Source organism: Balaenoptera musculus, chromosome 2 (assembly GCF_009873245.2).
Source record: "Balaenoptera musculus isolate JJ_BM4_2016_0621 chromosome 2, mBalMus1.pri.v3, whole genome shotgun sequence".
Lineage (NCBI taxonomy): Eukaryota > Metazoa > Chordata > Mammalia > Artiodactyla > Balaenopteridae > Balaenoptera > Balaenoptera musculus.
Window position 1 is genome coordinate 175,133,754 of NC_045786.1, and position 26,350 is coordinate 175,160,103.

General features: G+C 60.9%; 1 protein-coding gene across 2 annotated transcripts; it reads left to right on the top strand.

Annotated features, from left to right (window-relative positions):
• Positions 1-3,797: 3,797 nt before the first annotated feature.
• Positions 3,798-7,887, top strand: ZBTB42 (zinc finger and BTB domain containing 42). Of its 2 annotated transcripts, none has more exons than XM_036844237.1 (2): positions 3,798-3,875; positions 4,403-7,887. In XM_036844237.1, exon 2 carries the CDS (start codon positions 4,420-4,422, stop codon positions 5,689-5,691), a length of 1,272 nt encoding a protein of 423 aa, XP_036700132.1. In that variant the 5' UTR covers positions 3,798-3,875; positions 4,403-4,419; the 3' UTR covers positions 5,692-7,887. The 2 variants fall into 2 exon arrangements, with proteins under 2 accessions (XP_036700132.1, XP_036700133.1); XM_036844238.1 differs by lacking the exon at positions 3,798-3,875 and adding an exon at positions 3,985-4,139.
• Positions 7,888-26,350: the final 18,463 nt, after the last annotated feature.

A 26,350-nucleotide genomic window follows, 5' to 3' on the forward strand; every position in this document is an offset into this window, starting at 1 on the left:
GGGTCAGAGGTAGAAGCAGCTGAGCACCCAGGACAGCGTCTGCAGCTGACACTGGGGCTCCGTCCCTTCCCCTGGGGCTCCGTCCCTTCCCCTGGGGCTGACCGAGAGAAGGACGCTCCTGAGGGAAGGCCTGCCTCCCCTGCTCAGGGGGACACTCGCTCCTCCGGGAGAAGACACCCAGTTCTGGGCCTCTCCCCTTGGCACCCCGCCCTCCCACCCCAGCCAGCTGTGTGGGCTCTGAATGTGCACCCCCAGGCCCCGCCTCCAGGGGCCAGGGGAGAGGCCCGACCGGCCCCCACCGCTGGGGTACCTGGCCATCGCTCACCCCCTTCTGGGACCATCCCACCCACCCCCCATCCTGCGCTGGCAATGCTGAGGAGAAGGCAGAGGGGGCCTGGTGGCCTCGAGGGCCCCTGGGGACCCGGGAGGGCGCCCCCTCGTGGGTAGTGTGGCGACTCCCCAGGCTGTCCTCGGGCCTGCTGGCCATTTGAAGACAGCATCTTGGCCAGAGGTGTCATCACGGTGGTCCAAAAGACGGCCAGGCTTTCCTCACCGGCCAAGCTCCAGGCTTCCTCACCGCTGGCCCATCTCCAGGAGGCCTCCCTGCCTGGTGCGCCCACCAAGGGCCCGTGACCTGCGGTGAGCCCCACACCCCATTCCGTGCAGCACCTACGTGAGCCTGCCCTATGGCTGGGGCATCTCTTCGGGCAGGGCCAGCGCCCTCCTCTGGCCTCCGGAGGGAAAGCAGAGTCCCTCTCTAGAACACCTCCTGCCTGCCCCCCCAGACAAAATGTCAAGGAGAGGACCCAGACCCACCGGCCACCCTGGCTGAGGCTCAGGCCGCGGAGGAGCCCCTTAGACAGATGTTTGCAACAAAAACTGCTGCACCGGCCCCTGGGGAGGAAGGCCACCTGCCCCCTCCTAAAGCACAGGGTCCTCTGGCCCTGTCACCTTCCGCAGCTGCCGGCCATCGGGCAGGACTCAGGGGCCGGAGCCCCGGGCTGCCTAGTCTCGGCAGCAGCTGCAGGGCGGGGCCTCCAGGCAGCTCCCGGGCCAGATGGCCGCCTGGCTGGCTGCGTTCAGGGAAGCTCTGCCCCCACCACTGCGACAGCCTCCTGTCATCCTTGTACCTGAGACCGTACCAGGCCAAACAGGGGATCTGGGGGCTGAGGGGCTGCTAGCTGCCGAGTGCCATCTCGGGGCTGCCTGGGACGGCCCCTCCTGGGCCTTAAGGAAGACTTAACTCCAGGAAGACTTAAGACCTTCCGACCAGAAAAATGCAGGGTCGTCTCTCCCCCATCCCCTCCTCCCAGTGAGGTTCCTCCTCCTTTAGCCATCCCTACCCAGCACAACCCCAGCCTCTTGCTGGCAGCGTCCCCTGCCGCTGCTTCGATCCCTCTCCATGCCCCACAACCTCTGTCAGGGCCCCAAGGAGCCCTCTGTCCCACCAGCCAGGCAGGGCAGGCCAGGACACTCTGCCTGCCCCAGGGCCTCACTCCTAGCCTGGCTGGGGAGCTGTGCGCCAGGGCTGGGCAGGTGGGCACCACGGAGCAGTCAGGATTAGGTTGGTGGCACCCGTGGACATCCCGCACAGATGCCTCTGCCCTGCTTTCACTCAAGAGACACAACTGTACCCGCACTTTGTGCCACGCCAACTTCTTAGCAGCAAGGATACAGCGGGGAGTGGGGGGGTGGCAAGGTCACATGACACGGGGAGCACTCTGGAGAAGGCTAAGGCCACAGAGGAGATTGTGGGTTTGGGGGCACCTGAGCGGGGGTGATCAGGAAGGACCACTCCCAGGGGGTGCTGCTGGTGCAGAGACAGGACTGGGGAGGAGCCAGGAAGGGCTCTCTGGGGAGAAACGTGTGGAACCTGAGGACTGGCCATGAAAGGGCCTGGGGTCTTGCTGTGTGCCAGGCCCCGCAGTTAATCTACCCATTCTGCAGATGAGAATATTAAGGTTTGAAGAGGTTAAGGGTCATGCCCAAGGTTGGGAGGGGGCAGGGCTCTGATGCAGGCAAGACCCCAGGAGGCAGTCCCCCCCGGGTTCACTCTGAGCTGACTTGAAACCAGCTCCCCCCGCTGGGGTGGGGGGGCGTGGGTGTGGAGGAGGAGGTTGGCCCTCCTCAGGAAGGGATCCCCAGAGCGCCTGGGCCATGGGAGCCAGGGCAGTCTCTGTGGCTCTGAGCGCAGCGTGAGTCCAGGGTTCCAAGCTGAGACTGCCGAATATAGGAAATAAAAATGCAAGCTGTCCGGTCAAATTTGAATTTCAGATAGATAAAGAATAGTATTTTAGTATAAGAATGTGGCTTTCTTTCCCTCAGACTTTAGGTCCTAACTGCGGTGGACCCTGGGGCCTCTGGCCACTCCTCAGGCCCCCAACCCACCAGGGTTTGAATAGGATCCCTGGGGGCTCCCACCCCATCTCACAGCCAGGAACCCCCTCCTCCCAGGGGTCCCGGCCTTCCAGGAGCATGGCTGGAGGGCTCCCAACACCTCTTGCTGCTTCCTCTGCCCTGGTGTACCTGGCTAGTGGGGTCCCGGCCTTTGTAATCCAGCCCCTGCCCCAACACCACCCCCACTTCTGGTCAAGGCCTCCTTTCTACTCCTCCCCGGCTGCTGGGCTATGCAGGTGAGAATTGAGGACACTGCCAGATCTGAATCCTGGTTCAACAACTTACTGCCTGCTGTGCGGCCCTGGCCACCTTAGCAAACCTCCACCTAAACAGGTGTCATAATCAAAGCACCTGACTAACAGGACTGTTGTGAACGCTGAGCAATGGTCCACAGGGCCCGCATCCTGCTCTGCCCCGGGCGGCGGGGAAAGGGCTCCCACCAGCAGCACACCCCAACCCAGGGGCCCCAACATCTCCAAAGTCATTTCCGTTTTTCTCGGGCTCTTTCCTTCACGCAGCAGACCTGGGTGTCCCCTCGCACCTGAATCACCAAGCCCGGGGGACGCCAACCCAGCCCCTCCAAGGTGTCTCCTCTCCCTGACCGCTTTCCCGCTGGCTGTGGGCTCTGGGTGCACTTCCCTCTCTCTCCATCACCGCGATGGTTCCCTCACCCCCATCGCTTCTTCTGGGACGTGCCCAGTCCCCAGTGCTTTCCCAATACACCACTCGGGCGCCTGGCTCCCAGCAGAGGCTTTGCTGGGTGGGCTGACAAGATGAGAGTTCTCTATTCAAGACTCCAAGGTCGAGAACCCGGCTGAGTGTTTGGAAGAGAGTCCCAGTTAAATTAACTTGAATTCAAAACGAGGCTTTCAATGAAAAGGGGGTGTCATCTTTTCCATATTTACGACCCCCCACTCCCCCTCCTCCATCCCAGGGCAGGCGCCCCGCGAGGTGGCAGGAGGCCGTGTCCCGTCTGTGCCTTCGGGTGACTTGCTCCAGCGCTGGCCGGGAGAGGAGCTGGTCCTCGGAAGGGGTCCCTTGACAGACGGGCGCAGTTGGGACCCCATGGGGGGGGGTACCCTGAGGACGAGACGGCAAGTATCGCGAGAGACCCCCCCCCCGCGCCGCGCCCCGCGTCCCCTCCCACCCCAGCGCCCCAGATGGCGGCGCGCGGGGCCCGGCCGGGCGGGGCGGACAAGGAAGGGGCGGCGTGGGTGACCTCAGCGGTTCTGCCGCTCCGGGAAGTCGCCTCGGCCCGCCCCCTCCAGCCCCCGCCCAGAGTTTCGCTCTCTCCGGGGCGGGGCGAGCGGCGGGTGCTGCCCGGCCAGCCAAGTTGGAGCGCGCCCCGCCCGGCGCCCTCCCCGTCCCCGCGCCCTCCCCGCCGGGGCGCGCTGCCCGCAGCTCCGCGCGCGCCGGGGCGGCACCGGGGAGGGCGTGCGGCGCGGGCAGCGGCCGGAGAGGAGCTCGGGGCGGCGGAGGTGAGCGCGGGGGGCGGGCGCCCGGCTCTGCCCGCCCCGCCCGCCGGCCCGCTCCCCGCGGCCGCGCTGCCATAAATGGGGCCCGCGGCGGCGGCGGCTGCATCTGGCGGGCCGGGCAGCAGCTGGAGGCGGCGCGGGGGCGCGGGCCGGGGGTGGCGGCGCCGCGGCGACTCGGGCGTCGGGGGACGCGGCAGGCGGCCGCCCCGGAGTGAAGTTCAGAGGCGCCCTAGCGGGGAGGGGCACTCCAGGCGGGGACGCGCGCAGGTTCGCGCGACTCCGGCCCCCTCCGCCCGCGTCCCGGGACCCGCCCCCGCGGCGGAGCGGCTCCTGTTTACTTTCGATCGAGTTTTTCCTGCTCCGGGCAGGTGCCCAGGGCGGCTCCAGGCGGGCAGTTGCGCGCGGAGCCCCGCGCCCCTCTCCCCGTGCTGCCCGCACCCGGGAAGGGCTGAGGGCTGGTCGGGCGACTGGGGGCGAGCGGCGGCCGCGGCGTCTCCAGGCGCGCTCACGGGAGTCCCGTTTGTGCCCAGGTGATGACCGCGGCGGCATGGAGTTCCCGGAGCACGGCGGGCGGCTGCTGGGCCGCCTGAGGCAGCAGCGTGAGCTGGGCTTCCTGTGCGACTGCACCGTGCTGGTGGGCGACGCGCGCTTCCCGGCCCACCGCGCCGTGCTGGCCGCGTGCAGCGTCTACTTCCATCTTTTCTACAGGGACCGGCCCGCGGGCAGCCGCGACACGGTGCGGCTCAACGGCGACATCGTCACGGCGCCCGCCTTCGGCCGTCTGCTGGACTTCATGTACGAGGGCCGCCTGGACCTGCGCAGCCTGCCCGTCGAGGACGTCCTGGCCGCGGCCAGCTACCTGCACATGTACGACATCGTCAAGGTCTGCAAGAACAGGCTCCGGGAGAAGGAGCGCGCGCTGCCCCTGGAGACGCCTGCCCCTGGGGCAGAGCTGCCTGGCCAGCCCCCAGGCCCCTTGTCTGACTGGTCCCCTGTACTCTGTCCAGCCGCCCAGAAGACCAGGCTCCCTCCCGCTGGGGTCAAGGCCACCCGCCCTCCACTGGCACTGGGGCCTCCCCCCTGGCCGGCTCCTGGCGAGTCAGACCGGGCCCTGGACCTGTCGCTGAAGCCTGGCCCGAGGCGGGAGCCAATCCGCCCACCCTGCGTCCTCCAGACACCCCCTTGCAGCCGGATGCAGCCAGGGGCGCAGCCGATCGTGAAGGACGAGCCAGACTCACTGTCCGAGCAAGAGGACAGCAGAAGCCCTCGGTGCCCCCACAGCCCCCTGCGGCCGCCCTGTGTTCCTGCAGCCCAGCGCCTGGCCGGGGGCTTGGAGCCGCTGCGGGTCAGCGAAGTGGGCGGTGGGGAACTGGAGCTGGAGGCAGAGCGGGGGGCGATCGAGGATGTGCTGCGGCCGGGCGGGCGCCTCTGCCTTTGCCCGCTGTGCGGCAAGCTGTTCCCCAGCGCCCACGTGCTGCAGCTGCACCTCAGCGCCCACTTCCGCGAGCGGGACGGCGGCCGCGCCCGGCTCTCGCCCGACGGCGCAGCGCCCACCTGCCCGCTCTGCAGGAAGACCTTCTCCTGCACTTACACGCTGAAGAGGCACGAGCGCACGCACTCGGGCGAGAAGCCCTACACGTGTGTGCAGTGCGGCAAGAGCTTCCAGTACTCGCATAACCTGAGCCGCCACGCCGTGGTGCACACGCGCGAGAAACCCCACGCCTGCCGCTGGTGCGAGCGCCGCTTCACGCAGTCGGGGGACCTCTACCGCCACGTCCGCAAGTTCCACTGTGGCCTGGTCAAGTCCCTGCTGGTGTGACCTTCGCTGCAGGGGTGAGGGTGGAAGGAGGGGCGGATGGAGTGTGAGGGGCCGGAGCTCAGCAGGTGAAGCCCCTGAGTCTGGGCCCGCCGGGGGAAAGAACCCTGCTGCCCTGGGAACGCAGCCTCAGACTTGGGCCGACTGGGAGCCCCACGGACAGCCCTTCTCCAGCCTTGTGCCCCCGCCAACTCACTCCTGCTCCTGGACGTGCCCTGACCAGACACCGCCCTCCTCTCCATCCCCTCAGCCGGTCCCAAGGAGTGTCTGCAGCTCGAGGAGGCCCGTTGACCCTCCACTCGGGGCTTTGCTGACCAGCTCACCAGCAGGCTCAGGGGTACCCTGTGAGCCTGGCACGGCGCTCGGTGACGGATGCCCGCTCACAGATGCTGCCAGTGTGAGCCTCCGCCAGGGAGCTCTGATGGGACAGGCTACTCCTGGCGGGTGGCAGTGGAAGCCCCTGCAGGGGAGGCCCCGGGCACAGTGAGAGCCAGCAGGGCACAGCTGGTGTGACGGGGGTGCAGGCCCCAGCAGGGACCCCAGGGCAGCAGGAGCAGAACCAACCAGAAGCTGCGAGGCTCCAGAGTTACAGGCGCTGGGGTGGGAGGCAGGCCCTCCAGAGCTTTCGACCCTGACCGCAGCGTATCAGGGCAGAGAAAGTGGGGACTTGGAAACGATTCTCTTTAGATACAGAAGGAGCCTCCGGAGGTTGCCAGATGTCTGCCCGTGGGTGATGGGCCGTGCCGCTCCCCTGCCTGAGCGCAGGATCCAGGGCGCCTCTGAGCCTCCCCAGGGTGGGACTGAGGGGGCTGGGAACGCAGCTGCCCGCCTTGAGTATCGCAGGTCAACGGTAGGCCTGACCTTGAAGGTCACTTCTCCGCCTGCTCAGGGTCTCCCTGGAGCTGCTGGTCATTTCCAGAGCACTGAGCAGGGGGGCTGAGGGCTGCTCTCTTTACCAGGAGCCGAGTTTGCAGCGTTTCCCTTCCCTACGGTGGGGCCTGGGTGAAAGCAGCCATCTCGCGAGAAGGGGCGGCGGGGCGGCGGGGGGCCTCTGGGCTGGTGCCCCTGAGATGCAAAAGGCCGCCACATTCGTGCTTGGTGGGGGGCGCCCCGCCTCGCCTGCCGGCTCACCCAGCAGGGCTCGCTGCTGGAACCCAAGGGGGGGGGCAGGGGTGGAGCTGCCCCAGCTTCTGGGAGTCCCGCAGGTGGCAGAGCCACCTGGGTTCCTGGTTTCCCCAGACTGCATGGGCTCTTTCTGCTGTGACTGGAAGTGGTGCTGAGGTCAGAGTTCAAGTTTAAATGATCTTCTCGGCCCCTGACAACACTTGATGTCGTATTTATTCGTTTGCCTGGTCTGGAGTGAGAAGACCATTGGCCTTTGCAGCAGGTGGACAGGCGGGGACCATCTCCCTGCAAGCCCTCGGCTCTCCCGGTGTGTGGGCAACTGGCCTGCGGACCAGAGAGAGAGCTGGGGGGAGGGGCCCTCCGCTTCTGCTTGTCCTGGCGCCCCTCCACCTCTGGAAGGGCTGGTGGGACCTCACACTTGGCATGATGTGCTTCATGATCGGATTTCCGTGTGTGTGTGTGAGTGTGTGTGAGTGTGAGTCTGCCTGTGCGGGCACCTGTGTCCAGCAAAGGCGGGGCCTGAGCCGGACCAGCAGCCGCGCGCCCACCCCAGCAGGCAGCGGGGAGATGAGCATCAGGCCTGGTTTTCCCCAAGGAGTTTCCACCGGGGAAGAAATTTATTTTCCTGGGGCAGGAAGCCTGCCCTGAGTTATCAACACTGGATTCATTGTCTTTTGCAAACAGTTACTGTGAAGTTAATGTACAGAGAGGAGGTCAGTTTTACATTTAATAGCTGACGCGGTTCAGGTAAAATAGATATACATACACACACAAGTATATTTAAGACGCTAATCGTGTGCCATCGTGTAGCAGAGGTGCGTGTAAATGCATTTCGGGTGGAGCCTGCTGTGTGGGTCCTCCCGGGTGGCTCAGCCTCCTGCCCCTCGGTCACTGCTGTCCTGCCCCTGGGGGGCGGCTCTGGGTGCCCAGAGGACAGTTGTTGATGCTTAGCGTTCCGCGGGAGGTTTTGTGTGCACGTGCCCGCCTGCTGTGAAGGTCTGGAAATCAGTGCTGTCTTCCCATGTTCTCATCATCGTCTCAATGACAGTGGTAATAAAGCCCACCCCAGGTGGAGACGGCCGTGATTATTCCTGGGGACAGGAGTGCGTGTGGGAATTGGGGGCGCTGCTGGTCTTGGGGGGGACCCAGGTGGGTGGTGGGCACTCTGGGAGCCCTGTCCCAGATGCCACCTGCTGTGCCTCGTGGGTGGAGGGGACTGGGGCAGGGCCGTGGACAGGTGACAGACACTCTTTCCCCAGATTTGTACCCCCTTAACCCTGAATTGGGGGAGGGGAGTCCCAGGGAGCAGGATGCAGGTTGGGACCTGGTGAGAGGCCTCGTGGCTTCTCGCTTGGGGTGCCTTCTGAGCACCCGCAGGCCCTGGGACTCAGATCTGAGGCTCCCAATCCTGTGGTTCCGGGTCTTCCTGTGCCCCTGCATCCAGGGGCAACCCCAGCTCCCCTGCCCTCTCCCACCCCCCTCCCCTCCCCAAGCCCACCCTGTGCCCTCTCCCCTCCCTCCACACCTCATTTGTACCCCTACCTCCCTCTGGGCGGGATGGGCCCTCACAGAGGTGGGCAGGACTGGGAGGGGGCTGTGCGCCTGCTGCCCCCATCCCCACCCCGTGGAGCCCAGCTTGATGTCTAGAGGGCCGGGGGGGGGGTCAGGCTGGCTGGGCGGCTGGGCGGGCCTGGCCCCTTGGTGGTTCCAGGATCCCTGAGCCAGCCCAGCTGGTGCCCGGGCTGATGGGCGGGTGCGTATGGGTGTTCCAGGGCCCCCCCCACCCCGCTGCTTCACGGAGGGGCGTGAAGCTGGTGCTGCCCTGAGCCTCCTGGGAGCTGTGCCTTCCTCACCAGGCCCAGGACAGATGGGCAGATGGCCTTATGTGTGTCCCAAGCCTAGTCCTGGCCAAACACCCTCCAGGAAGAGCTGAGACAGACCCCATGGGCAGGGCGGGGGGACCTTGCTTGCCTAGAGGTCCCCCAAAGTTGCCCCGAGCTGAACTGGTGCCATAAGGGCTGCTGGTTCTTGGGCCAAGCTTCGAGGCCTCCCCAGTCCTGACCCCAAGCGCAAGGCCTTGCTTCTGGGAGGCTGTGCCTGGCACCTTCCCTCCCTTGCCCAGCCTGGCTCCCACGGGGCCTTCCTCCTGGACCTAAGCCACTGTCCTGCAGGGAGGCCCTGTCATGTTCCCTGTTGGGCCCATGACTCAGCCCGGGCCTTCTCAGAGCCCCGGAGAAGGCTGTTGCTGTGCCAGCCGGGCAGGGGAAGAGGGCAGTCAAAAGGTGCCTGGGGGCAGAGCTGACTAGGGAGGGGCTTCCGGGACCCCTCCCGCCGGCGGCTCTGCCCAGCCGCGTTCGCACGCTGCGCACTGACACGCCCACCCCCGAAGCTGTCGCCCCCGCTCCTGGGGTGCAGGGAGGGCACCCAGCCTGGCCCCTGGGCAGATCGTGGAGGGGCCCGGCTGGCACGCAGTCCCAAAGCCAGGCCCTCTTTGCACAACCTTCAGGAACGCCGGCGGTGCTGGACGCAGCCCCCTGGCAGCTGGCGCTCGGGGCAGTACGGAGGAGCCCACGGAGAGTGCAGAGGGTCGGACTCCGGGGCAAGAGGGCTCCCCAAGGCCCCCTGGCAGGGTGAGCGCTCAGGACCCTCCAGGTGGACGCGGAGATGGGTGCGCCAGGCCGAGGGCCGCTGCTGCAGGGGCGTCAGAGCGAGGGGTCGTGTGCCAGCGGGCGCAGGGCTGTGACGGCCAGGGCGCTCCAGGGAAGCCACCGGCTTGGAGGCAGGGAGAGGCCAGGGCAGCTCTGGCCAGCCTCAGGCCTCCCTCCCCAGCTTCCGGGGGCTCAGCCAGCTGCCCACTCCCCCCACACCGGGTCTCGCCCCTCCCTGGGTTCATCCCCGCTGCTGAGGGAGGTTCATCCTCAGACACCCGAGGACAGGCGCACAGGCTTCGGACACGGCTCCAGCCCTGCTTCCCAGCTTCTGCTGGTCCCCGGCACGCCTCTTCCCACCTCAGCCGCATGGTTCCTCTCTCACGGCCATTGTCATTGTCATGGTCACTATACCTCCCCTCCCCCTCCTCCCCCACGTCCACGGTCACGTCCACCACTGCCTTTGTGGTGGGTCCCTGCAGAAACTGACCCCTCATCTAGGCCAGTTTCCAAGCTGAGGGCCCGGTGCTCGGTATCAACAAGCCGAGAAGTGGCGGAGACGGTGAGGTCCTCCCAGAGGTGCTGCAGCATCTGCGCCCCGCTTCCTGTGCCCTCAAGTTCCAGGACCTTCTCAGTCCCCTCCCCCTCCCCTCCCCTCCCCCACTCCCCCCCACCCCTCCCCTCCCCCACCCCTCCCCCTCCCCTCCCCTCCCCACCCCACCACCGGCTCAGAAAGGAAGATATCTGTGCCTTCCCCACCCGACGCAGGCCACCTGGCCTCCCAACACCAGCACGGAGAGAAGCCCTCCTCGGTCCCTGTCCCCGGGTCCCTTCCTCTCCCCCGCCTCCGTGTCCTCACTTGTAGAACAGGCACCGTGGCATGGCAGACAGCTGCTGAGGGGAGCCTGGGGCACCGTCCAGCGGGCACACGGGCAGCGCTGCTGCTGACGATGCCCAGCCAGGGCAGAGGGCGGAGGGCTTGGCCACAGTGCCCCGCGGAGCAGGCAAGCCAGTCCCTGGAGTGCCGGCCGCGCTGGGTCGGGTGTGATGGGAGGGCAGTTGGAGGAGCGACGCCGTTGGGCCCCAGGCCTCCTGGGCCACCCCGCATGCTCCCCCCGCAGCTGTCCCTGCCCGGCCCCCGGAGGGCTCCGGGGTGGACCGAGGAGTCCAGGACAGCTGGCAGGAGGGCGGGGGCCGGGCGGGGGCCGGGCGGGGGCCGTTCAGAGAGGAAACCGGCTGGGCTGACAGTGTCCAGGCCCCCTGACCCTGGCTCCGGCCAGGCTAGCGGGTAGCCCCACAGAGAAGTCAGTGACCTGAGGGATCCCGCGAAATCCAGGGGCAGGGCCTCGCCTCCCTGGGTTGGACCCAGATGGGTTTGTTTTCTCCAATTTGAACAGAAATCTGTGTAAAGAGAAACCTGTTTCCTTGCCTCCTTCAGCAGACAGCTGAGGCCTTGAAAGTTAGGCTCTGGACCCAATTCCATTCTGTGTGCCTGCGTGTGTGTGTGTGTGTGTGTGTGTGTGTGTGTGTGTGTGTGTGTGTGTGTTGCAGGGGGCGTTCCCACCCCTCCAGCAAGCAATTCTCTAACACCAGCTGGGTGTCCTACAATTCAACTCCATTCCGACACTATCTATCCGGGTAAAGCTCGGATCCCACAGTTAAGGGTTCAGTCCTACAAGACCGCCCACCCAGTTGAGACGCCAGGTTGTCACCTGTGCTTCTAACCCTTGGGCTATAGATCAGAGGTTCCCACGACCTCTCGTTGGGTTTGATTAATTTGCTAGGGCGGCTCCAGAACTCAGGAAAACAGTTTACTTACTAGATCACCGGTTTATTATAAAAGGATATAGCTCAGGAAGAGCCAGATGGAAGAGACGCCGGGGCGAGGTGTGGGGAAAGGCGTGAGCTTCCAGGCTGCCTCTGAATGAGCCCCTCTCCCCGATTCTCCACGGGCTCACCAGCCAGGAAGCCCTCCGAACCTCGTCCTTTTGGGGTATCATGGAGGCTTCATGCATGGGCATGATTGATTAAAACATCGGCCATTGATTTTTTTTTAATATTTATTTATTTGGTTGCACTGGGTCTTAGTTGCGGCTCGCAGGCTCCTTAGTTGTGGCATGCATTTGGGATCTAGTTCCCTGACCGGGGATCTAATCCGAGCCCCCTGCATTGGGAGCGTGGAGTCTTATCCACTGCGCCACCAGGGAAGTCCCTGGCCATTGATCGTTGGTTCCACCTCCAGCCCCTCTCCCCTCCCCAGAGGTCAGGTATGGGGGGTGGGGTGGGTGGGGACTGAGAGTTCCAGCCCTGTCATCACGTGATTGGTTCTCCTGGCAACCAGTCTGCACCCTCAGGTGTTTCCAAGGTCACCTCATTCACACAACAGAAGACACCTTGACCACTCTCTTCACTTAGGAAACGCCGAGGGTTTTAGGAGCTCTGTGCCAGAAACAGGGACTAAGACCAAATATGTATTTCTTTTTTTTTTTTTCTGGCTGTGCTCGCTGCGTGGCTTGGGGGATCTTAGTTCCCCAGCCAGGGATTGAACCCGGGCCCTCGGCAGTGAAAGTGCAGAGTCCTAACCACTGGACAGCCAGGGAATTCCCTGTATTTCTTATTATAAATCATAATATCACAGCTTGTCATTGGTTTCTTCACTGGTGGTACTAGTTTGCTAGGGCTGCCATCACACAGCACCACAGGCAGGGGCTTAGACAACAGACATCACTGTCTGACACCCTGGAGGCTGGAATCCCAGATCCGGGAGGTGCAGGGCTGGCTTCTCCCGAGGCCTGTCACTGCGGCGTGTAGACGCCGTCTTCTCCCGTGTCCTCACGTCGTCCCTCCATGCGTGTCTCTGACCTTATCTCCTCCTCTTATAAGGTCGTCAGTCAGACTGGATTGGGGCCCACCCTAGTGACCCCCGTTTAACTTGATTACCTTTGTAAAGACCCCATCTCCAAATGCAGTTACGTTCTGAGGTCCTGGGGGTCAGGGCTTCAACATGTGAATTTGGGGGACAGAGTCCAACCCGCACCTTTGGTGTTTCAGAAGGGCATGGAGGCCGGAGGACCCTGGCCCGGGAGCCGGGAGGCCCAGATCCCAGCCTGGCTCTGCCCACATCCAGAGAAGCCACTGCAGTGTTTTTGTCAGTGACGTTTGTTGATATTTCCGTTTTTGCCCTCCGACCCATGGGCTGTGTGCCACCTGGCACTCAGAGCCGCAGCTGTGGGGACATCGCCCTCCTCAGGAGCCCACACCCCCTACAGGGGCCACTGTCACCCTCGTTCCATCGCAGGGCAGATGCCTCCTCCCCAGGGCGGCCCCACGTCTGGTCCCACCTGACCGTCCCACACAGACTCTGCTTTCCTTCAGGGGGCACGGACGAGCCTTTGCTCCCATCAGCCCCCACCAGCCGGGCCAGGAAGGGAAGCACATGTGTCCCCATCGCCCTTCATGAGACCCCAGCCCTCTGGAGGCTCCCGCCGTCCAGGTAAAGCCCCTCCCTTCCTCACCCCTGTGGGCTCTCCGCCTGTCTCCCCTCCGCCATCTCCCCCTCCAGTTGCCAAGGCCTCCGAGATTCAACCCTGTGCAGGAAACGCAGTGCCCGCCCTGCCCTGGGCTCCCAGGCCTGTTCCATCCCCCCTCAGTCCCGCTCCTGGCTCCGTCACCACCAGCAACGGCATCTGCTCTGGGATCTGAAGTTCAGACTCCCTCACTCCCCGCTGACCTGATCAAGCTTCTCAGTAATAATTCTTCGGCCTCGTGGTTGTGAACCCACTGACCTTGCCATCTTCTCACCATGTCTCCTGCCCTGCCCCCCTCTTTACTCACTCCGCCTGCCCAGATCTTGAGTCACTGGCCCTCTTTTTCTGTCAAACTCCTGGGCAAAACCAGAACCTGGACGGCTGTAAACATTCCCCTTGCTGTGGAGTCCACGGAAAAGGCAGGCCCGACGGATCTGCCTGACCTCCTTCATAACGGTATCATAACAGAGAGACATGCAAATGAATCTCACGGAGTCTGCGATGCCCGCGGAGCATGGCTGGACTGCCGCCCACCCCCACAGACGACAGTGAGAAATGCTGGACAAAAATATATGTTTTAAATAACACTTTGAAGGCACTGGAGAGCGAGGGAAGCAGGCAGAAGCTGGACAGGAGCCCATCCTTGAAAAACAGAAGCTGCAACCAGCCAGACGTGTGCATTTGTGGCCGCAGGGTCTAGAGACACGTCCCAAGGGAAGTTACACACATATATGGCTGAGAGGCACGTGGAGGAGTGTGAAATAAAACCACAGCAAGCCGTCACCACACGCCCATCCTGAAACTCAACGACCGACACCACCAAGCATGCGTGGGGACTTGGAGCCACCGGAACGCTCCCACACTGCGTGCAAAAGGGATCGCGTTTCTCACCAGGGTCAACATACACCTATGTCTGGACGCAGCAGCTCCGCTCCAGGGCACAGCCCAGGAGAACTGGCACCCGTGAGCACAAAGGCACCCGACTGCAATGTTCACAGCGGCTTTTCCCTATTTACCTGGCAACTAGCAACAGCCCAAACGTCCGTGAATGCGATGGCAGCACACTCACACCACGTCGTAGAACGGACCCGAAGGGGACCAGCGAGTAAGGCACAATGTGGGCGAACGTCACCGTTCAGAGGGGAGAAGGCGGCTGGCCACGCACACTGACAGCAGGAAGCTTGAGAGCAGGAGCGGCTGTCCAAGGGGGTCTGGGCAGAGGGGGAGGAATGACTGGGCAGGATGTAAGCGACCTTCTGGGGTGACGGACACTTCTAGAGCTTATTGGGGGTGTGCTGTGCAGGGGTAGAGTTTGTCAAGAGTTACAGTTAAGCTTTGTGCATTTCAACACACGTACTGTCGAGACTAAAATAGTTGCAGGAGGACAAGAGCAGGTGAAGGTCTAGACACAACTAGAATGGCGGAAAGAGGGTGGTCGCTGAAACTGGTGACGGGTACAGGGAGCTTATTGTACTTAAAAGACACTTGTGTATTTGAAACTTTCCGTAATACGTTTATTTTTTTTTAAATTTTATTTATTTTTGGCTGCGTTGGGTCTTCGTTGTTGCGCTCGGGCTTTCTTTAGTTGCAGTGAGCGGGGGCTACTCTTCATTGCGGTGCGCGGGCTTCTTATTGCGGTGGCTTCTCTTGTTGCAGAGCACGGGCCCTAAGTGTGCAGGCTTCAGTAGTTGTGGCATGTGGGCTCAGTAGTTGTGGCTCGCGGGCTCTAGAGCGCGGGCTCAGTAGTTGTGGCGCACGGGCTTAGTCGCTCCACGGCATGTGGGATCTTCCTGGACCAGGGATCCAGCCTGTGTCCCCTGCATTGGCAGGTGGATTCTTAACCACTGCGCCACCAGGGAAGTCCCCTGTAATACATGTTCAGAGTAAAAAAAATACACAGATACATTTTGCATTGGCCTGCCGAAGATAACAGCCTGGTACCGCCCTTCCTTGGGGAGGCTGTGGGCATGACGGGCAGGGTGCAGGCTGGCACGTGTCCGATGTGGAGAGCGACTTGACAACTGCTGTCCACGTCACAATGGCAATGAATGCTTGGACCCAGAAGTTCTAGGAAGCTATCGTACAGATAAGCTCACATATGTGCCCAACGACTTATGTATAAGAGTATTTATCAGAGCGTTGTTCAATGTAGCAGAACACTGGAAAAGGCTTAAATGTCCAGGGGCAGGGGACCAGCTAAGTGACACCACAGTCCACACGTTGAACGGAACACTCTACAGCCGTGGAAGTGGAGGTGCCCTGTGTGGGGCAGGGTGATCTTCACGCTGTGAAGTGAAGCTAGGAAGTGCAGGGCGTGGTGGTGTGCCAGCCTCCCCCTGTAAAAACAGGGCACATTCTATGCACATGAACGTAATTCACATAGGTATAAAATCTCTCTGGAAGAACACTAAAGAAATAGCTAAGTTGGATATTTTGGTCACTTATGGGGAGGGAAATTGGAGGCTGGTGTGGGAAGTGGGGGACCTTTTTAAATTTTGAATCATGTTACCAATCATTAGTTCCCAGATCGAATGTTAATTAAAATGTAAACGTCTTCCTTTATCCCCCATCTCCTTCCACTTTTCTGCTGTTCCCAGCGAGATTTTTCACATGACTGGTTAGTTCTGTGTACCTTCTATTTCTTCTTTTCCCTAAGTATTATGCTTTAATCTTTATTCTTTGTCATTAAAAGACACACATTGAATGCCCCCTCTGACTTATATGTTCCCTGCCCGCTCTGTACACCCCCATCTTCGTGTTACCACCATTATTCACTTCTTGCGTATTCTCCATTGTTCCTTTTTGTAAATACAGGCAAATACTCTTTCCCCCCATTATCACCCCCCAAAAGTGGCATACTATGTATGCTGTTCTGCACATTGCTTTTTTTTTTTCTTTTCTCACTTAAAAAAAGACCATAGAGACCTGCCCACATCAACACATAAAAATTTCCTTGACCCTTTTATTTGCCAGTGGCTGCACGGTGTTCCCTGGTGCGGTTGTACTATTGTATTATTTGGTCTCCTAGAGATGGACACCTGGGTGGTTGCCAAGCTTTTGCTGTTACAAGCAGTGCTTCGGCTAATAACCTTTATCGTGCATCCTTCCTCACAGGGGGTATTCGGTGTACATTCCCAGTGGGTAAAAGCACCTATGATCCCATCAGGGGCCAAACTGCCTCCGTGAAGGTCGCACCTACCTTCACCCCCTGCATCTGCTTCCCTACCACCCTGACAGCCCAGTGTGGTATCAAACTTCGGGATTTAAAAATATCTGACAGGTGAAAAACAGCCTCTCGGACTCATTTTATTTGCACTTCTCTTGTTACATGTGAGGTTCCCTGCTTTCCTGTGCTCACACCCTCTGCCCACTTTCCCACAGGCATTTCTACTCCGAGGCTAAGGAATTCACCCAGTTCTTTCGGCATTTTTACGGTTTCACTTCTTTTACATTTATATCTTTGATCAATATTTTCGTTTTAACTGGTCCATGCTCAAGCTGAGGATCTAACTTTCTCAATCTTCACATGAGCGACACTTTACTACAGTGTCCACCTTCCCCTTCGCTGACTGGAGAGCGGCCCCTCCACAAATCCCCACGTGCGTCCAGGTCTGCCCCCTCCCGCTGCTCTCCCACAGTCCCCGCAGCTGAGCTCCAGGGCAGGACTGAATGGGCCTCGTCACGTGTTCTGATATCTGGCGGGGCAAGCGGCTCCAATTTCTCTTTTTTTCTGTTTTTTGGGGGGAGGGGGCTATTTTGGCCTGTTCATTTCCCACTGAACTCTCCAGTCAGCTCATCTAGTTCAAGGGGAAGAGCTGCTATTTATTCTGTAATCCTCTCCAAACAGCTTCTCTCCCAACACGCCACCGAAACTCCAGGTCACCAAGTCAGAGGCCCTGCTGTCGCTGTGCTCTGCACCAAGCTCTCAGCAGCATGTGCCTCAGCTGACCATCCCCCTCAAACCCTCCTCCCCAGCACCTCCCAGTTTTCTTTCTACCTCCCTGGCTGCTCTCCACCCCGATCCCCTCTCTGCACGTGCTGGCTCTCCTCAGCAGCCCTCCCAGGCAACACCCCGGCCCCGCCACCGTTAGTGCCCCCTTCCTAGGGAATCTCATCCTTTCCCATCCTGCGGGATGCCATGTCTTGCTGGGGCCTCCTAAACTGACGCTGCCTGTCACGAGCTCCCCTGTGAGCCCAGTCACATATGCAACACCCACACAACTCCTGTGTGCCTTCCGGGAACACAAAGTGAAACCTGGACTTCCCCCCACAAACCCACTCTTCACCCGGCTGCCCCCACTCGGTAAATGAGGGCATCAGCGAGCCTGCTGTTCAAGCTGAGAGCCTGGACGTCACCCCCGGGTCCCTCCTCTGCCTCACTCCCTCCGGCCCACAGCGAGTTCTGAAGCCTGTCTGCAGAACAGGGGTCCAGTCTCTCTCCTCCACGGCCAGCACCCTTCTCCAAGCGCTAACATCCTCCACACAATCCCCCCCGTGGCTTAGAATCCCCCGCTGGTTCCTCATCGCACTGGCAAAGACATTCTATCTCCTTCCTCCCCGAGTGACCCAGCCCCTGCCCTCCCTCTGACCTCATTTCCCAGCATCGTCCGGAGCCCTTCCTCTCTGAGGCCTGGCGTCACAGCCCAGGCCCAGGTCCCAGCCGTGCTGGGTGCTTTCCTGCCGGGCTGGGGTTTTCTCTGGCGGGGATGGCTGTCCTAGCAGCAGCTCACGGGGTGGCCGGGGAGGGGGCTGGGGTCCGCGGTCTGGGATCCAGGGTCCGAGGACTGGGATTCGGGACCCGGGGTCTGGGGTCCAGGGTCTGGGATCCGGGATCCGGGGGCTGGGGCCTGGGGTTCGAGGGCCCGCGGGCCCCGCTCCTTCTCGCCCCCCAGGTCCCACGTTACCCGCCGCCTCCTCACTATTACGAACGACCTGCCTGTCCTCTGATGCCACCTGCGGAGGTTCGAGAGGGGACAACTCGCCACGCCCCCCTCCCCGAGTTGACCCTGCAGCCAGACGGGTGGCGACGAAAGGCGGGCGTCTGGAGAAGCCGCCCTGACACGTCCAAATGAAAACAGCAGGGCGCAGCTGGGGCGGGCGGGGCGGGCAGGGGGCCCGGCGGGCCCCGGGAGGCAGCGACCCGGCGCCCCCGCCCGCAGCCCGCCCGGAAGTGACCGGCGTAGGCCGCGCATGCTCGCTCCCTCCCACTGCGCGCTCGCGCGTCACGTGGGACGGCGCGCGGGTCGCACCGGGAAGTTCCCCCGGAAACGCGAGCCGCTGGGCGGCGGGTTCCGGCCGGCGGCGGTGGGCGGTGGGTCACGTGTTGTTCATGGCCCATCCACGGTGCAGTGTGCCGCGGTGTGTGGTCTGAGCGCCACCGTCCGCCGGGCTCCCGCCGTGCCCGACACGTCCTGCAAGCTAAGTGTGGGCGACTGCAGGAGTGAAGGCTCAGTCGTTCGCTGACCGACTGACCGGGCGGTGGCCGGCCTTGTCCGGCCTGTCCATCCGTGTCCGGCACGGTCGCTTCATGTTGGAGGCGTGAATAAGGGGGCACGGTAGATGGGTCATCCCTACGCACGCTGCGGCCACCCCGTGGGACAGCAGGACAGAAAGGGACAGGCCAATGCCTGTCCTGGGTGACTGGAGGAGAGACCGAAAGCCTACCCACGGATGGGGTCTGCTGAGTCTAGGGCTTTGTTCAGGCCTCGCACCCCCTGTTGAGCCGTCCTGCTTCCCGTGTGCAGCTCCAACCCTACAGATGAGTAGCGACCCTATGGTCCTGCTGGTCCTTGCTCAACCCTGGGGCACAGGGACAGGGCAGCTCTGTCCTGACCCTCAGCAAGGCCGTCTGCATTTCTTACTTCCAAGTCCAAGTCTGTAAATGGGAATCCTTCCACGGCCTGACTGGGCCCGGCTTTGGGGAGACATCTTGGTTTTGTCCCCAGCTGGGCTCACCGAGAGCTCACCAGGGGGGATGGGTGATGGAACCAGCTTGCAGGAAGCTGCGGTGGAGCGTGGATTTCTCTCCAAGGGGCAGAAGAATGTTAGAGGCCTCAATGGGATGGAGGGGAATTCTGACCCATCTCCAAAGCCTGAGATAAGTGAGCTCTAGGAGAAAAACCTCCACTACTTTAGAGGGCTATAGTGCAAGTGGTATCCCCATTGGAAAGCTTGGTTTTGTACAAATCTAGGAATTCTTCAAAACTTTCCATTTCCCTAATCTTACTTCTAACAGTAAACAACTTGCTACAGAGGCCTTCCCTGGCATGAACTCCTACTCCATGCCCACTTCTAACTTCCGGTTGGTTTCTATGCCTCCTGTCTCCTCCAAGTCTCTCAAGTAAATTTAAGCAGATGTCCCTTATTCCTTAAAACCACTGTTAACTCTAGGTGGATGGATGGATGGTTGGCTATGTTAATCAAAACCAATAAAGTAGCCAGTTATCTTTACCAGCAAAACAAGTTTATTGTGGAGCAGTAAAGAATTGAAATTCAGGACTTGCAACTATGGCAAACCACACGAAAGTCTGGCAAGGCAAAGGAGAGGACACTCTTTTCTAGAGAAGGGGACGTTGGGAAGGGCTATTAGAAAAAAAGAAAAGTCTGTTGGAGGAAATTGGGAGATCAGAGTATAGTGGGTTTTCATTGGCCAAATTGTGACTGTCTCTCATTGGCTGAGCTGTTGCCAGGCAAGTAGAAAATCTTCCTTCCTCTGCTGGTGGTAAAGCAGTGTCACTTCCTGCTGAGGATGAAGGTACCGCTCTTCCTGTCCCAATCTGTGTTGATGTGGTACATGTATTGAGTGGTACATGTGTGTGAGCTCCTCTTTCTGGCCTCCTGATTCCATTTGAGTGAGGCTTCCCATTATTAATTTTCACAGATACATAGATGGATTGTGGGATGAATGGATGGCTAGTATATCAATTAGAAGCACCTTTAGCTTCAAGTAGCAGAGATTATGACAAGTGCAGTGGTTTGAACCAATAGGGATTTATTTTTCTCCCATAACAAGAATCCTGGAGACAGGCAAGTCTGCGTTAGTTCAGCAGCCCGGTCATGTCAGACCAGCATCTCTGCAATCATACCAGGCTTCCCTTGTGCTCACAGAGGGTTGCCACAGCTCCAGACACCTCATCCATGTCCCAGGCTGGACAAAGAGGGGAAAGAATAGTGAAAGGGATGTCTATCTCTTTTATCATGGAAACAAAATTTCGCTTCCGGCGGTGACATCTCACTGGCCAGAACTGTGTCACATGACCAGCGCTACTGCAGCACAGCTTGGGGAGTGGGCACTAAGCTTTTCCAGTGTCTACAGTGGAAGAGAGAAGGGGAGAAGAGCGTGGAGTTATGACTGTGGCGGATGTCTGGCACTGCGACCGCCCAGCATCTTTTGAATATCCTCTCTGAAATTTGGTAGTTCCCACATCGTGAATTCTTTCTCTCCCACTTAGAATCCAGAAGGATTACGTTGGTCAGCCTCCCCTCACCACTAGGGGCAGATGTCTGACTTGACCTGGGAGAGGGCAGCTGCACCAGGACCCCAGTGGGCTGCTGGGGCGACCGTTTTGCTGGACTGGTCCCAGCAAAGGCAGCTTATTTCTGGGGCCGGGGGTGGTGTCAGCTTCTTGCTGCTGCCGACACAGCAGCTCTGGGTGTGGTGGGGGCAGCAGAGCCTGAACCCAGACCAGTCCTGGCAGGGGTTTTGGGTACTGTTCCTGGAAGCTTAGCTAGATCCTCGAGCCCTCTCACAGCCCCTTATAAATCCATATCTGCTTAAACAAGCTAGAGTGGATTCCTTTATACACAACTGTTAGGGGTTGGATTGTGTCTCCCCAAACGCTATGCTGAAGTCCTAATCCCCGGTACCTGCGAATGGGACCTTATTTGGAAATAGGGTCTTTACAGATGTAGTCAAGTTACAAAGACGTTATTAGGGTGGACCTCAATCCGATATGCTGGTGTCCTTACAAGAAGAGGGAAATTTGGACACAGACCCCCAGGGGAGAAGGCCGTGTGACGGCAGAGGCAGACATGGAGGGGCTGCGGCTTCGAGCCCTGGAAGGCCAGCCTGACAGCTGCCCCAGAAGCTGGAGGAGGCGGGGGGGACCCTCCCCTAGAGCCTTCAGAGGGAGCACGGCGCTGCCCACACCTTGATGTTGGACTTCTGGCCTCCAGAGTGTGAGAGAATAAACTTTCTTAAGCCTCCCGATTTGTGGTGCTTTGTTACTGCAGCCCCAGGACACGCATACAGCAGGTAAGGACCCCAGCCCATCGTCCGAGCAGCAGTGACCGGGTGAGTGGAGTGGGGCCAGCGGATGGACGTGTAACCAGGTATGAGTGGTGGGCTCTGCTGTGCGTGGGGAGGCCCCCGCACCCCGAGGACAGCTGGAGCAGCTGGCCCAGACTCCCCTCCCTGTGCTTTCAAAGCAAGTTCTGTTGAGAGCTGCCAGCCAGGGCAGCCGGCCTCCTGCCACGCCCCCACCCCTGACCTGTCCTGCCTGAGCCCGGAGGGGACTTGGGGGAGCCGCGCAGCGTTCAGGCAGAGGCAGTGCCCCTGCGTCCCATCACCCCTGGAGCAAGGCGAGGGCTCCACAGTCCAAAATGCCTCCACGACAGAGACGGGCATCTCGCTCCAGCGGCAGAGTCCACCGGCACCCACCCCGTCGGAGCAGAGCCAGCCGCAGGGGCTGGGTTTACCCTCCCTGAAGGCGGGCCGCACTCCGGGACACAGTGCCCACTCCCCGGGGTATTTCTGAGAGCGAGAGGCCCCTTAGAGCAGCGGGTACCCAACGGGTGGGAGGTGGGCCTGGCCACGGGGCGCCCCGGGGGCCGCAGAAAACAGCCCACTCTGCAGGTTCAGACGCAGAGGCGGCCGTCGGGGTGCTGTTCATAGAGGTGCAGGGCAGGGTGGGCGGTGCCTCTGTGGAGGGGCCGGAGGAGCTGGGCTGCTGTGCTCTGAGGGCAGTGGGCTTCCAGCCTCAGGGGCCTCACCCCCACCAGCCCTTCCACGGCTTTGGGAGGGACCCCAGAAATGCATTCTCATAGTCACATGTATTTGAAAATTTGTAAAAGCTGTATAAAAAATGAATATAAGTATATATGAAAAATATATATGTGTGTGTATATGTACATATAGATATATACATTATATATTATGTATATATATGTGTGCTTGGGCTGCCAAAACAAAGTGCCACAGACTAGGTGGTTTAAACAACAGAAATCCATTGTCTCCCTGTTCCAGAGGCTGGAAGTCTGAGCTCAAGGTGTCAGTAGGCATGGCGTCTCCTGAGGCCTCTCTCCATGGCATGTAGACGGCCATCTCCTCCCCGTGTCCTCACGTGGTCGTCCCTCTGCGTGTGTCTGTATCCTCATCTCCTCCTCCTATAAGGACACCAGTCTTGGGACTTCCCTGGCCGTCCAGTGGTTAGGACTCTGCGTTTTCACTGCTGAGGGCCCGGGTTCCATCCCTGGTTGGGAAACTAAGACCCCACAAGGCACGTGGTGTGGCCAAAAAAAAAAAATAAAGGCCACCAGTCAGACTGGAGTAGGGCCCACCTTAGTGACCCCATTTTAGCTTGATTACCTGTGTAAAGACCCTATTTCCAAATGCAGTCACATTCAGAGGTGCTCAGAGTTAGGGCTCCAACAATGAATTTTTAAACTTGGGGGACACACAATTCAGCCCATAGCTATAACTGTATCTTTATATATTCTTTATATATATATTGAAAAGATTTTTTTTTCTTAAAGAGGAGCTCAGAAACGTGTGCTCGTCAGGCCCACTGGCCACACCCGCAGGAATCCAGCGGCCAGGGAGCCAGGCGGGCAGCAGGCAGCACGCGGCAGTCGGGGGCGGGAGGGAGGGACAGAGCCCCAGCAAGGCCCAGCCCTGGGTGGCCATTCCCGCCCCTTGCCGGGCTGAAGTCCCCCCACCGAACAGGAGGAAGCGAAGTCACCAGGCGAGGCCGGCGAGGCCACACGCGCAACTGAGTCCTCAGCTGAGTGCTGGCCTCCACTGCCTGCTCCTTGGGAAGTGGGGGGAAAGAGGGCGTCGGAAGAAACAGCAGATTAACCTTAAAGCCTGCGTCCCGCCAGGCTCAGCCCTAAGGTTTGCTGAGTTCAGGACCAGGCACAGATGGGAGGTCCCACTGCGTGTACCCTCGCCTTGTCCCAACCTGCACCCTGAGGTCCCCCACGAAGAGTGTCAGCACCCCAGCCTGTCACCGCCTGCACACACCAGAGCACCCCCGCCCTGGGCCAGACCCCAAGAAGGGCCTGGCAACCGGGGGAGCAGCTCGGGCCGTCTGGGCCGGAGTTCTGGGGCCCAGGTACCAGCGCCTGGTCGGGCAGCAAGGGGGATGGGCTGTGAGGGACACATCCCCCGGCTGCAGGCAACTCTGGTGAGCGGCCCCGGACGGGCCGCAGCTTCTGGGCCCGAGGGCTGCACTGTCCACTGCTGTCCACACGTCAGAAGCTGGTCGTGAGGCCACCGTTGGCCACAGGCTCTGTGTTGGGTCGCTAGGCCTGTCGTAACAAAGTGCCATAAACTGGGTGGCTTACAGCTACGGTTTTTTCTCTCGTGGTCCCGGAGGCCAGAAGTTTGAGGTCAGGCTGTCGGCAGGGCTGGTTCCTTCTGAGGCTGCGTGGGAGACTCTGTCCCGTGCGTCCCTCTGACCTTCTGGTGGTTGTGGCATCTTTGGTTTTCCTTGGCTTGTAGAAGCACCACCCTGGTCTCTGCCTCAGTCTTCACGTGGCTTCTCCCTGTGCGTGTCTTTGTCTGATGTCCCCTTTTGTAAGGACATAGTCATGTGGGATGAGGGCCGCCCGCTCCAGTAGGACCTTGTCTTAACCGATCTCATCTGCAGGGACCCTATTCCCAAGCAAGGCAACATGCTGAGGTGCCGGGGTCAGCACTGCAGCCTATGAATTGGGGGCACAATTCACCCCATCACAGCCTCTTTCCTCTCCCCCAGGTGCCACATGCTTCTCTCTCTCTGCCAGCACTTAGCCGGCTGGGGTTTTTACCAGATGGTGGGACCCGAACCCTCATTCGTGAAGCTCCGAGTCCTCAGTGGTTCTCTCTGGGTCCCACAGTTTTCTACGGCCCTTTACCACCACCCGGGAGGCTGTCATGTGGCCCCCAAGTCCCTGGGTACCTGACGTGGGGCTCTCTCCCACCCCACGTCCCCCTAGCTATGAGGACCGCCCCCCTGGCTGGCACACTAGCCCCCTTCTCCAGCCATTGGTCCGGCAGCAGGAGGAGCCCAGCGGCCAAGGGCAGTCTCTGCTTCACGTGCAGGAACAGTCCACGTTCCCTGGACGACTGGGGACCGGGACCTCCAGTCCTGTGGATCCCGCGTGGCCAGGATGGAAGGAAGGGATCCTCTGCTAGATTATGAGACGTCACAGTAAGTGGTCGTGCTGCCTCTGCCCCGTGGCTCCCAGACACGCCGTGCATTGGTCCCTGGTGTGAGACTGTACCCCGTCCTGCTGGACTCACCTCAGCGTCCCTGGGCAGCATCACTGGGCCCCCAGGAGGCCAGGCCACCTGCGTCTGGGTGAGGGGCGTGGGACGAGCCCAGAGAAGCTCGTGGACACGAGGCCACTGCCACACGTCCTTCCTCTGAAATGAATCCCTTGATTAGAGGTGCCGTTTGTAGAATGCAAGTGTCTTAGTCCATTTTGGCTGCTGTAACAAAATGCCATAGACTGCGTGGCTTACGGAGAACAGGAATTGATGTCTCGCCGTTCAAGGCTGGAAGTCCCACATCAAGGCGCTGGCAGGCAAGGCATGAACCTGCCTCCCGGTTCACGACTTCTTGTTGTGTCTTCTTGCTGTGCCCTCGAGTGGTGGGGGGAGCCAGGGAGCCCTGCGGGGGCTCTTTTAGGAGGGCACTAATCCCACTCCTGGGGGCTCCACCCCCCAGACCTAATCACCTCTCTAATGCATCACCTTGGGGGGTGAGGTTTCAACATCTGGGTGTGGGGGACACAGATGTTCAGTCCTCCTCACCAGGAGAGCGAATGAGGCACCCTGCACATCCGCGATGGCAGCGCTGGCGGGAGCCGTCCAGGTAGGAAACACACAATCCTGGGGCACAACCAGCCCTGACCCCTCCCCGACGGGAGGGCCCGCGGCACTCTCCCTGCTTCCAGGAAGCTAGGCGGCCCCTGGAGATGGAACCACATCAGTGGCTGAGACCCTGTCTCTGCTGGTGGGACGGGCACCTGGCAGTGAGGGCCGCTGCAGGGGTATGGCGCGGGCCGGCCGGGTGCCTGCTGTGTGTACCGTGCCTGCTGCCCTGAGCCCGCTGTGCGAGGGTGACTGACACCGCGGAAGGGGCCATTCTGTTGACCTGATCTTCGAGCGTCTCCTGGGCAGGGGATGCTTCTGGGGGCATTTCCACAGAACACAGGTGTCGCCAGGCTCTGCCCACTTCAAGTGGCTCCTTAGAACACCCCTCGCCGACCCTCCGCGCCGCCTGCCACCCCACCTGTGAGCCACGCCTCGTGAAGCAGGGCAGTCGTGCCCCAGGCTGTCCTTGTGACCTGTCTGGTAATGGCTTCACCGCTGTCCTCCGGGGCCTCCCTGGGGGCTGTGGCGCTGTGGGGACAGCTGCCCGCTCAGACCCCACGTCAGCTCGTTCCCTTCTTCTCTCTTCTGTTAACCCATCAACTGGGCGCTGCGTGAGGCCACAGACACACTCGGAGGGAGGAGTCTGAGCAGCGGCCTCAGTGTCTCAGGAGGTGCAGCCGTCTCAGGCAAACCCTCGCCTTCTGGATCGGGCGGCCTGGGCTCACGTCCACGGTCTTCAGTTAGGGATGGGCGTGCTGCGAGGCGTGTTCAGTTTTACGTCTGTGTGGATGGACGGTCAGCGCAGGTGCGAGGGCAGCGCGGGCAGTCACCCCAGGGCCCACCGTCTCGTCTCCCGGGCCCAGCAGCCCAGCCGGGAGCTGCCTCTCGCACGGAGAGCTGTGAGCTGAAGGGAGCAGGACCTCTCTCCAGACATCTCGGGGTCTTGCCTGTGATTCTCCTGTTAGAGCCGCCAGAGGCTCCCCACAGAACTCCACCTTCTGCGGGCCCCTCAGCAGCGCTAACCCCAAGGAGTCATAAGCCCCAGATGGCAGGACAGCCTGGACCATGCCTGGCCCCAGGCAAGAGCTCTCTCTCCCGCTCTGAGCCCCACCCAAACCTGGAAGCCCACGTGTCACTCAGTAAATACGTTGGGGAAACATATCCAAACAGGGTACATGCTGCCTCCAAAATCCAAAATGACTCGCCACGGGGCTTCCCTGGCAGTCCAGTGGTTAGGACTCCACGCTTCCACTGCAGGGGGCACGGGTTCCACCCCTGGTCGG